This window comes from Podarcis filfolensis, assembly GCF_964270895.1.
Source record: "Podarcis filfolensis genome assembly, chromosome: 9".
Lineage (NCBI taxonomy): Eukaryota > Metazoa > Chordata > Lepidosauria > Squamata > Lacertidae > Podarcis > Podarcis filfolensis.
The window spans coordinates 72470416-72482976 of NC_139610.1; the positions used below are offsets into that span (position 1 = coordinate 72470416).

The 12561-nt window shown below is 50.2% G+C and overlaps 1 protein-coding gene across 4 annotated transcripts in view; it reads right to left on the bottom strand.

Annotated features, from left to right (window-relative positions):
* Positions 1–12561, bottom strand: part of SLC4A11 (solute carrier family 4 member 11) — a 234448-nt gene that overhangs the window by 167248 nt on the left and 54639 nt on the right. The window contains exon 1 of one of the 4 annotated variants that reach the window (XM_083571210.1): positions 1378–1720. The exons of the other annotated variants lie outside the window; for them this stretch is intronic. Within the exon in view, the coding sequence (XP_083427336.1) occupies positions 1378–1417 (40 nt within the window). The 5' untranslated portion in view covers positions 1418–1720. Of the gene's footprint in view, positions 1–1377; positions 1721–12561 lie in introns of those variants that run through there. 4 annotated transcript variants of the gene reach the window in all.

Genomic DNA, 12561 nt, shown 5'->3' on the forward strand with positions numbered 1-12561 from the left:
TTTCGGGTTAAGTATGGACCTCTGAGGTACCACTGTAGCTATAAAAAGAGAACGGGTCCACTTGTTTGGAAAGGGCCTCGCAGAATTAATGGCACCTTTTGCAACCCATATATTGGTCAGCCACACACATCCCGGGACCGGACACCTTACAGGAAATGCTTGCAGCGGTCAAGATTTGTGAGTCCCCAATGAGCTGAACTGCTCTGCCACCTACAGCTCTTTTTGCTGAGGAGCAAAGCAACCAGAAAGCCAGACAAGGGAATGAATGGGATTTGTGCATCCTGCAAAAGTAGGGATAAGAATCGCCCCGTTCGCTCCAATGGCCTAACGCTGGAGAAGTTCCCTCCACAAGATTATACCGGAGTCACTTTGCTTCTAAGGAAAGGGAGGCGAGGGAGGAGAGAAGGGGGGAAACCCAGCAACCTCAAAAAAACAAAACAAAAGACTCAAGGAAGTGCTGATAACCGCTTTAAAAACCAAAAACAAACTGAATTGCACAACATCCACTGCCTCTGTTTCGCTTGCAAATAACTCGAAGACCATCAACTACCTTATTTCAACAAGAGCAACTGCAGCAACGAAAGCCCATTATGTTTTGTTTTGTCTTTAAAAAGTCAAGTACAGAAAATACCGCTGGATGTTGCCAAAACAGCACTCCCTTTTCACCAACAATAGCTTGAAAACCCAGTATTTGACAAAGGCTTCAAACCTCTTGTTCCCTTAAGCTGGGAGCAAAAAGGAGAGCTCGCTGCTCGCTCCGCAGATCTTTGGGGAGTTGCGGCTGGCCAAGAAGAAGCGCCCCCACCCGACCTCACCAAACCCTTCAATTTTTGTATGTGCCCCTTTCCCCAGCCGCAAAAAAACACCTTGACCTGGGCCAGTACAGGATCTGCCTTCTTGCTCGGGGTTGTTTACGCGCAGCGAGACCTGCCCTCCCTTTTGTTTAAATTCCCCTCCATCCTCCTGTCAAAAAAGGGCCGCTTCCCTTTTGCTTCCCCTTCTGCGTGCGCAAAGCGAGCTCGCCTCTTTCGCTGGCTTGCAAAACTTTGCAGAGCACGACAGCAAGCCGTGCAAAAGCCAAACTGGGGGGAGACGGTTTTGTGGGCTTTTCAGGGGGTGAGGAAGTCTTCCCAAAGTTGCGGAAGCGGGGGGAACCGTCAGCCCTCTTTTATGAAGGGCTGGGAGTGTTTGCCCCCAGAAACCGGACGGAGCGCGCAGTTGCAAAAGGCGCTCCGGGGAGGAGCTGCAACTTGCAAGCTAGCTGCAACAGCTGGCCCGTGACCCCGCCGGGCGAGGGGCACCTTCGCCGGCTGCTGCGGCTGCCCGAGCTCCTTCCTGCCTCCGCCTCCGCCCGCCCCGGCAAAAGCAGGCGCTCACCGCATGGCTGGAGGTGGAAGACGCGCCTCGCCGTTGCCATCGCCGCCGCCGCCGCCGCCGCCGCTCCGGGGCTGCGCTTCACACCATCGCCGAGGCGCGCCACGCCTGCCGCCTCGCCGCCGCCGTCGGAAGGAGCAGAGCAGCCCGAACTGAAAGCGCCCGCGCATCGGCCCGGGTTGCGGAGGGTGGAAAGGGGAAGGGACGGCCGAGGAGGAGCAGGAGGAGGCGGCGGCGGCGGCGGAGGCGCAGCAGAAGCGGCGGCAGCAGCAGCCGCGCCGAGGGACACACCTCCCTCCCTCCCGCGCCGGTCCTAGTGCGCTTCCCGCGGCGAGGCTCTCCCCAAGGAGGCGTGGGAGGCGGAGGGAGGAGAGGCCCCCGCCACCTCCCGCTGCGCCCGCACCCTGGGGCGCCTCGCCCCTGGCGCGCTCGGGCCCCCTAGGGGCGCTTTCCAAAAGGAGGCGCAATTGCGCGCAGCAGCCGTCGAGCAGGACCCAGCGCCTCTTCGCGCAGGAAGGCTGCGCCCCGGGATGGGGAGGGGGATGCAGAGTCGCCTTGAACCGATCTGAGATCCACGGGCAGAGTGCCGACTTGGATAAAATGTTGGGGAGGGGGCAAGGGCGTAGCCAAGGGGGGGCAGTGGAGGCAGATGCCCCCCAAATCAACAGAAATCAATAAAAATACTTAAGTAACTGAGGTTCTGCACCCCCTACCATAAAGCCTGCCCCCCCATCATAAATCCTGCCTACACACATAGAGGGGGCCGTGTAAGCCCCACGCAACATAATCGATCACAAGATCACGCACAAACACCATTTGTAATGCCTATAAACTTTGAGGGGATCCACGCCCTCAAATATTGTAGGGGGGGGCGCGAAAGGACCTCGGCCCCTAGGAGTTAGCTCCTATGCTTACGGATGACGGGTGGTACACAAATTAAATTAATAATAATAATTCGTTTTGCACGGATAAGGAGGGAGAAGCCCTGCATATCTCGGTTGTTTCAGCTTCCCTTTGGAATTCGGATCTCTGGGGAGCACGCTTATTTTCCCTTATTATTTACCTATTGTTTATGCCGCTTAAGTGTGGAAACCTCAAAGTGGTTTTAGGGTTGCCAGGACACCCCGAAATTGTTGGGCTTTTCTTTTTTCCTTTTTTTACAAACCCTACAGTTGTTGAGCTTTTTTTTTTTTTACAAAAAGACCAAGAAAACAGGTGTGAGTTTCATAATTTAACTATGCAATGGGTGGAAAAGCACAACATTCAGCTTCCCTTGGTTCTCTTTGGATTTCAGTATTATTAGGAGGGAGGGAGTGCTCCACCAGCAGGATCTTAGCTGCCTTATAGAGAGAAAAGGGACCCATGGCCCTCCAAATGCTTGCAGATTACACTTCTTATTCCTGATTGGCCTTGCTGGCTGCTGGGAGTTCATAGATTTGTAGAGTTGGAAGGGTCCACGAGAGTCATCTAGTCCAACCCCATTCAATGCAGGGATCTATGGGGTTGAATTCATGACCCCAAGGTTAAGAGTTTTATGAGCTATCACCTTACTCTGTTTACCACCCTGGGCTCCCCAAGGAGCAAGGGTGGGATGCAAATGAAATAGATGATAGATAGATAGATAGATAGATAGATAGATAGATAGATAGATAGATAGATGATAGATAGATAGATGATAGATAGACAGACAGACAGATACCAAAATCCAACCCACCCAGTATTCTTTGCAAGAAAGCCCAGCACCCAACAGATCCCAAACTGCCTCTTAAGAGAAGAAAGGACCTGGAGACTCCTTCAAAACCCTCTCCAGTTCAGACTCTCAACTGCTCTTAAAAGAAACTCTGCAACAGAAAGGAAGGAAGGAAGGAAGGAAGGAAAAAGAAAAAGGAAGGAAGGAAGGAATTGGGGTGGTTTTTTAAAGCAGCTTTTGACTTTCCCAAGTAAGTGACACAGCTTCCCAAAATGCACATTCAGTTTGCCGAGATCAGAGTTCACCACTGCAACCAGTAGGGTCCTTGTAAACTTATCAGGGCAACCAGCTGCCAAAAAAACCTCAGCCCACCTGCCTTGCTTTGGTACTTACTTACAACCAGTCCAGGGGGTGGCGCTGCTGGCTGGAATCAACCTCCTCCTCTGTGTTGCCTTTGAAGAACTGGTTCAGCCTGTGGGACTCTTGGGTTCCTTATTTCCCTCTAGATATGGAACTGCCTTGTGTGAGTGGGAGAGGGGTGCCCCTTGCCAAAGAGCAGGGGGATAGGGGTATTAACTAGCATTAGTTGGCTCCGCCTCTCATTGAGCTGTGGCTCCGCCTCTCATTCACACTGGCTCCGCCTGCTGTGGTCCTCCCCCCCCCCCCCCTTTCCAGTCCCAATGGGCAGCAGCCATCGCTGCAGGCGAGTCCAGCGACCGCAGCCCAAACGGGTCTTGCGGTACTTTATAAGGGCTATCAAATATATTGTGGGAAAAGCTTTTGTGGATTAGGGATGTGAAGTCTTACCTGGATAGCTCAGTGGGCAGAGCATGATGAGACTCGTAATTTCAGGGTTTTGGGTTCGAGCCCCACGTTGGGCAAAAGATTCCTGCCTTTGCAGGAGGTTGGTCTAGATGACTCTGGTGGTCCCTTCCGACTCTACAATTCGATGATTCTAAGAATCATGCAGGATCAGGTCGGCGGCCCATCTAGCCCAGCATCTTGTTCTCATGGTGGCCAACCAGGCGTCCATTATGGGATGTCCACAGGATGGACCCAAGTGCAGCAGCAGCTCTTCAATTTGGGCGGGGGAGAGGTTGGCATGTACGTTGGGGAGCTAAGCACCAGGTCCACCAGTGTGAGGGGGGGGAAGCATCTGAGAGGTGGCACAAACAGACGGGTATATTTGCCAGGGCAGAGCCAAGTAGAAAAGCAAGACACAAACAAACAGTGGGACTGTGCAAAGAAGAGATGCGCTGCCTAAAGAATATCAGAAGCCCCTTGCAGGATCAAAGGTCCAGCACCCTGTTCCCACAGTGGCCAACCAGGTGGGAAAAAGACAGGCAGGTTTCCCGGCATTTGTAAAACCGTAAAGATGGAAGGAACCCTGAGGATCATGTAGGAATATGCAAGAATATGCAGGTGGCCTGTATGGCTATTGAACCCACGACCTTGGCATTATCAGCACTGTGCTCTAACCAACTGAGCTAATCTGGCTCCGGCAGGAAGGTATACAGCATTTCTGTGCGCTGTTCTGGTTTCGCCAGAAGCAGCTTAGTCCTGCTGGCCACATGACCCGAAAAAACTGTCTGTGGACAAACGCCGGCTCCCTCGGCCTGTAAAGCAAGATGAGCACTGCAACCCCAGAGTCGTTTGCGACTGGACTTAACTGTCAGGGGTCCCTTTACCTTTTAGACTTGCTAAAATGTATAAGAAGTGGCTCCACCCCCATCGTTCTGCCCGGACACTGAGGTCCAGCACCAAGGGCCTTCTGGCGGTTCCCTCACTGCGAGAAGCCAAGTTACAGGGAACCAGGCAGAGGGCCTTCTCAGTACAGTGGTACCTCGGGTTAAGTACTTAATTCGTTCCGGAGGTCCGTTCTTAACCTGAAATCTGTTCTTAACCTGAAGAACCACTTTAGCTAATGGGGCCTCCTGCTGCCACCGTGCCACCGGTGCACGATTTCTGTTCTCATCCTGAAGCAAAGTTCTTAACCCGAGGTACTATTCTGGGTTAGCGGAGTCTGTAACCTGAAACGTATGTAACCTGAGGTACCACTGTAGTGGCACCCGCCCTGTGGAACGCCCTCCCATCAGATGTCAAAGAGAACAACCAGACCTTTAGAAGACATCTGAAGGCAGCCCTCTTTAGGGAAGCTTTTATTGTTTGAATCATAGAATCATAGAGTTGGAAGAAACCACAAGGGCCATCGAGTCCAACCCCCTGCCAAGCAGGAAACACCATCAGAGCACTCCTGACATATGGTTGTCAAGCCTCTGCTTAAAGACCTCCAAAGAAGGAGACTCTACCACACTCCTTGGCAGCAAATTCCACTGTCGAACAGCTTTTACTGTCAGGAAGTTCTTCCTAATGTTTAATCTTGTTAATTAATTAATGTTAATCTTCTTTCTTGTAGTTTGGATCCATTGCTCCGTGTCCGCTTCTCTGGAGCAGCAGAAAACAACCTTTCTCCCTCCTCTATGTGACATCCTTTTATATATTTGAACATGGCTATCATATCACCCCTTAACCTCCTCTTCTCCAGGCTAAACATGTTTGATGCAATACTGTATTTAAATATTTTGTTGGAAGCCGCCCAGAGTGGCAGGGGAAGCTCAGCCAGATGAGAGGGGTACAAATAGTAAATCAAAAGGTCCCAAGTTCAATCCTCAACATCTGTAGGCAGTACTAGGAAACTCGAAGCGGTATGCAGCCGCCAGGACCATAGCTGTCAACTTTTCCCTTTTCTTGTGAGGAATCCTATTCGGAATAAGGGAATTTCCCTTTAAAAAAAGGAAACGTTGACAGCTATGACCAGGACCCGTAAACATTGAAGGCTTTTTTCTCTGTGATCCTTTAGACAGGACACTGCCTTACACTCAAGTCAGACCACTATTCCACAGTACAGTGGGACCTCGGGTTACATACGCTTCAGGTTACAGACTCCGCTAACTCCGAAATAGTGCCTCAGTTTAAGAACTTTGCTTCAGGATGAGAACAGAAATCGTGTTCCGGTGACGCGGCGGCAGTAGGAGGCCCCATTAGCTAAAGTGGTGCTTCAGGTTAAGAACAGTTTCAGGTTAAGTACGGACCTCCAGAATGAATTAAGTACTTAACCCGAGGTATCACTGTACTAGGAAACTCAACCACCAGGACCTGCAGCCACCAGGACCCGTAAACATCGAAGGCTTTTCTCTCTGTGATCCTTTAGACAGGACACTGCCTTACACTCAAGTCAGACCACTATTCCCAGTGGCGTAGCGTGGGTTGTCAGCACCCGGGGCAAGGCAAGTAATTTACGCCCCCTAACCCGTGGATTTGCGCCCCCTAACCCGTGGATTTGCGCCCCCTAACCCATTGATTTGCCCTAACCCCAGATGTTGCGCCTGGTGCGGTCCGCCCCCCCTGCACCCCCCACGCTATGCCACTGACTATTCCATCTAGCACAGTATTGGCTACACTGGCCGGCAGCAGCTCTCCAGGGCATGAGGCTGGAGACATTCCTAACCCGTTGGACCCAGGAGCTTCTGCATGCAAAGAGATGTGCTCCCCCTGAGCTAGGGCCCTTCTCGTTTTGCCATTTATATGGCCCATTTCTAGGACCAGAGGAGGAATGACCGCTGGGAGAAGAAACGCCCTGGTGCATCTGCACAACCGGACGCCTTCCTTTGCCCCGGCTGCAACGAAACATGTCTCTCCTGCATCGGTCTCTGCAGCCGCAGCAGGTGCTGCAGTCTGCCAACAGCTTGACCTCACCCCCAAAGGCGCACTCCTCCGTTGTCCCCCGAGACGGACGAATGCCAACCCCCAAATGTGACAGCCGTACCACTGGCCACAAAACACCCACGCCTGCGTTGCAAACTATTTGTGCATGGAAACATCATTTTTTTTTTTTTACAGACCACTGCCCCTTTCCGGCTTTGTGCAGAGGCCTGTTTCTGCTCACATAGCCAGAGAGCATCCTTGGTGACGTGCCAGCAGCCGCATTCTTTTCAGAGGGCCTGGAGCAAGTCGCCTGCAGTCCCTGTCCCACACACCCCCTTAACATGCAGATTGCAGTCTCTCCCCTAGCGGGTTTGGCAAGATCAGAGGTTAGCCGTTGCAACACAGGGCCCCCGAGCAGCGCTTCTGCGAGAGCCCCCAGGAAGTCCCATGCCTGAAAATTTCCCATCCCATCCCTGCGATGGGAAGTGCTTGCACCTGCAAAACGCTCATTGCTCCGTTGGAAAATACCTTCTGCCTCACCTGGGGGCTGAGAACCACTTAAGATTACACCCCACACAACCCTCCTTTTGTTCTCCCAAGTTTTCTCAGAAGAGAGGAGCGCATTTCTTCGCTGGCTAGATAAGGCCCCTCCCGGACATGGGTCAGATCAGCAACAGATATAATTTCTACTCATTAACCGCAACAAGGTTCTGGCTATAGCATCTAAATTTTGTTTTAAATTCTGGCGGGGAATGACCTGGATAATGGATAGTTTGTGGTGTGTTAGGTTTGTGTTGTTCTCTTTTGTTTGCTGTGAAGCTTTAGCAGAAAAATATTAAAAGGGTGCAGCTGAATCGTTCTAGCCCACTCCCCCGTTTCCCGTCACGGACAACCAGATGATTATGGGATGGGAGCCTGCAAGCAGGACGCGAGAGAAGGTGCACTGGAATGTGCAGCAATTGGCATTCAAAGGGATGTTGCGTCCAATATGGTGAGCTAGCATAGAGCCCATGCTTCCTAACCAATATCCACTGACAGACACCGACTTGGATGGGTTTAAAAGAGGATTAGGCAAATTCCAGGAGGAAGATAAGGTTATCGCTGCAACTCTGGGGAGGATCCCACAGTTTAACGATTAAAAATTTCCCTTTATCATTAGCCTCTCTTCTTTCTTTATACACAGAGGACAGAGATGTAGTGAGGAATAGCTCAGCTGATTAGGGAGAGGCGCTGATAATGCCAAGGTTGCAGGTTTGGTTCCCATAAGGGACAGGTGCATATTCCTGCATTGCAAGCAGGGGGCTGGACTAGAATTCAGGGTTTCCTGAACTTGGGTCTCCAGCTGTTTTTGGACTACCATTCCCATCATCCCTGACCACTGGTCCTGCTAGCTGGGGATGATGGGAGTTGTAGTTCAAAAACAGCTGGAGACCCAAGTTTGGGAAACCTTGGCCTATCAGCGGTTCTCAACTTGTGGGTCCCCAGATGTTGTTGGACTACAACTCCCATCATCCCTGAGCTCTGGTCTTGCTAGCTAGGGGTGATGGGAGTTGTAGTTCAACAACATCTGGGCCCACGGGTTGCGAAAGGCTGGCCTAGATCAGGCATCCCCAAACTCGGCCCTCCAGATGATTTAGGACTACAACTCCCATCATCCCTAGCCAACAGGACCAGTTGTCAGGGATGATGGGAATTGTAGTCCCAAAACATCTGCAGGGCTGAGTTTGGGGATGCCTGGCCTAGATGATCCTCAGAGTCCCTTCCAACACTTTCTTTGACCAGATTTTTCTTTCTTTCCACAACAACAGTTATTGCAACTGATACGAGGAATAAAAAACGACACATCAAATTATAACATCAAAAGCCACACAAAGGCGGAACTAAACTGAACTTGAGCGCTTGCGGATTTTAGCCAGCCATTTACTAGTTAAGTGATTTGATTTCGTATCCTAATCTTTTGAAGAAGCTTTTGTAAGGAGGCTGGAGGAAGGGAGTTGCTGCTTTTCGACAGGGAGGTAATCTGCAACCCGGTCTTCAACACATCTACCCGGAATGAGGTCACACTGAGTTCAGGAGGGTTTACTTCCTGATAAGTGTGCTTTGTCATGTTGAGGAACCTAGAATATGATTTCCTATTATTAGTAACACATCAAAGCAGCATCAGCAAAGCCAACAAGTATTGTAGGAGATCCAGATTTAAGAGACGGTGTCGGCTCCAGTTTTCGTCTGATCATTGTCAGATTCAGTTGCCTCTGGCTTTGGATTGCTCGAAGGAAGTCATTCTCATCTCTCACTCTGAAATGCAAAACTGGCAGGTGGTTTAGGGAACAAGGATCCCTGCCCAAAACCGCACATCTTTAATTTGCTCCCTGCCCCCAACTATGTTAGCATAAGGAAAATGAAATGAGTTTCTGCAGACTGAAAGGGATAACTGCTGAACAATCCCAACTCTTCCTATCAATTGCGAGGCAAGGTTCACTCTGCAATTAAAAACACACATAGAGGGAGCAATTCTCAGTGATTAATCTAGCAGTTAATTAAAGCTTGCAGCCCTAGTCTACCTCATGACCCAGGAATATGGGGATCGCTTGGTGGGGGCTGGTGTGGCTCTGGAAGGGGGAGGCTCAATGGATGTGGCTTCTACACGAGACAGGGGGTCCCCAAGTGGTCTGCAAGCTCCATGGAACATCTACGCATATCCACCACGTTAAATATCCCTATTGATTGCTAAAACGGGTTTTCCTTCATGGAGAGCACGTGTTGCGGTGGGAGCAGCCAATGACATCCCCTGTTGCTGGGCGGGTTAGTTTGGATGGCCACGGATTTGGGCACCTCCAATGTTGCTGGGGGAAATTGATCCTTGCAATTTTATTTGATTGACAGGGGTGCTATATAGGTCCCTGTGCGCAGCGTTGAGCTTCCTCTTTTCGCTGCGTGCATCGGATTACCCGCCCACCCTCCCTTCAATTAGGGTTTGTTTGCGTTGACCTTGCTATGCCTGTCATGGGGTCGTCTGCTTTGGAGCAGGGGCCTGGAAGGAATTTTACCATTTGGCTGATTGGCTGGTGCCATTTGGGTTTTGCCTACTGCGTAGCAAATCGTCCCAACTTGTAAGGTTGCGGTTAGGCATTGGTTAATTTTTTTGGTTGGTGGAGGGGATGAGGTTGGCTGCGCCTGCCCCATCAATGCTGCTGTTGCAAGGGTATTCCGATAAAGGAATCCAGGGGCTCGCCATGCTTTTGTCCGTATCCCTGACAAAGGGCTAGGGCCACGCAAGAGCCCCTGGGAACATTTGGGGAGAGATGAGGGCCTGGCGCCCAGCTTTATTCTCTCCCCAAAATTGCTTACCTTTACTGACTTCCGCATGGGTGTGGTTGTCAGTTCTGTTCCTACTTCCAAGTGGGAACAGATCGTCGCTAACCAATGCCTAAGCAACCACTCACATACTGTAATTCAATAAAGTTGTGGCCAAAAATTATGCCAAAAACCAAAAAAAATGATGTGTGAATGTGTTTTTATTCAAGGGTGTCTTGGGGGTCAACACGCAATTGCGTTTTTGTTTTGCATCTTACATTGCATTGCCGCTTGAATCCTATGGATAAAGTGCAATGCATAAGAAACGAAAGAAGCCATTAAGATGGGATTTCAGACCATGCAGCATCTAGCACAGCGCATTGCACTTGCTGCGACAGGCAGGAAAAAAATAAAAGAATAATTAAGCGTTCCGCCGTCAGCAATTTTCAAGCGGCTCGGGGAGAGCAAAACTTGGGAACCGAGGCTGCAGGCTACATTCCATCCTGCACACAAAGGTTTTACCCCAACAGCACACAAGCACTTATCTCCTTCCCAGCAAGCAAGAGACACTATCACAATTCCCAGAATAATAAAATGGTGGGAACAGGATGGTTTGGAGACGACCTCTATCTGACAAAAGGGCACATTCCAGCTGAAGAATGCATTCCTGCCAGGAGGAAGGTGTGAAGCGAGGACCAAGGACCTTGAGGGTTGAAGCCTGGGCAGAAGGATGTGGGCTTGATACATAAAACTATGCCTGGATATTACGGAGAGGTTTTCCTACTTCTGTCATGCTATTAAGACCCAACAGGGTCATTCCTTGCAGCTGAATGATGGAAGACTCGGGGAAAGAATAAAGGAAGCACGGTAGTGATGGCAACCATCTCAGATGGCTTTAAAAAGTGACTAGACAATGGCTACTGATCACGTTAACTGCATGCCGTCTCCGGGATCAGAGACTGCGTGCCTCTGAATGCGAGTTGCTGGGAAACCAGTGGGAAGAGTGTTCTTGCCCTGTCCATGTGGCCCTTGCAGGCTCCTCCATCAGCCTCTGGTGGAGAATCCAACCCTGGACCAGACAGGCTTTTGGTCTGGCCCAGCAGCCAGGTTCTTCTCATGCCACACCAAATATACCTTTTCATCGAAAAAGAGCATGAGACAAATGTCAACAAGCGTTGGGAGCCTGGGAGAGGAGAATGGCCGGCCAGCTCACACAGAGCTCAAAGCCTCAGGGTAAACAACGCGAAGGAAACCCAACACTGATCCCACGGAATTAAATTAGACGGGGACATAAAGGCTGACATTTCTCGCGCACATTACGTGAGGCAGTTGTTCCGGTATGTGCAGGGCTCAGTTTTACGGGTGACATGCACTTTTCCTTTGTTGTGATCTAGTTTTCAGGAAACGTTTGCTGCATTTTATTTTTATTTTAAAAGCCCTTTAACACAAACTGCTTGGAGAGACTTTATTATATTAAGCGGTACAGTTTCCTACAAATAAATGAAACGAGCAAGCAGGCGAAAGTAGGGTGCATTGAGGTTGATGTGGCTGCTCTTGGGCTGGTGTCTGTTGAGCTCAAATTAGGCTGTTCGCCTCTCTCCAGTCTAGAAGCAAGACGGAAAGGCAGGCCCAGAAATCAGAATAAGAAACTGCATTATACAGAGCGACACCATTGGGCAATACTGTCTACTCTGACTGGCAGCAGCCCTCTCCAGGGTTTCAGCCAGGAAGCCTTTTCCCAGGCCCACCTGGAGATGCCTGGGATTGGACCCAAGACCTTCTGCAAGCACAGGAGATGATCAACCTCTGAACCTGATGGCATCTCCGATAGACTGCCGTTTCCAATCCCATGATCCTGTTATTCCGCTCTTTTTCGGAGACGTGTGTCTGCTTGCAGGGCAGAAGAGAATCTCCAGGAACGAAGTGGGAGCAAACATTGCTCCAGAGTGCTGTGGCTCACGGTTTTAAGCAGGCAGAGCTGTCTCCTTCAAAGGCACAAAAGTCTCTCCATCTGCCTGGAAGCAGAAAGCTTGGCGAGGCTTTAGTCAAGCTGAGATCACGAGGCCGGGTGAAGATAGAAGGTTCATTAGCAGCTTAGAGTGGCCTTCGGGAGACTCCTTCGCCCAGATTAAGCTTGGGAATATGTCACTCCCCCAAAATAATTTAAAATCATCTAAAGCAAAACACCTGCTTTTAGCAGGGACCTGCCCTCGATGCATCATTTGCCAATACAGAAGTGAATTTTAGTGGGGGGAATGGGGCAAGAGAAAAAAGTGACTCAGAATATAAGAAACTCATTTACCTACAGAAGCTGATCTTGGGCATTTTTCCTGAACCAGGATGAACAGTTCTGAAACAGATGCAAGATTTATAGGGTTTTTGCTTCCCCTCATTTTCATTTTACTTTCTGTTTATTCCTCTGTAAGGCTTAGGCTTCACTTTTTTCAATTTTAAACACTTCTCTATTTTTTCCTGAACTAATTTCCGATTTGTGCCAT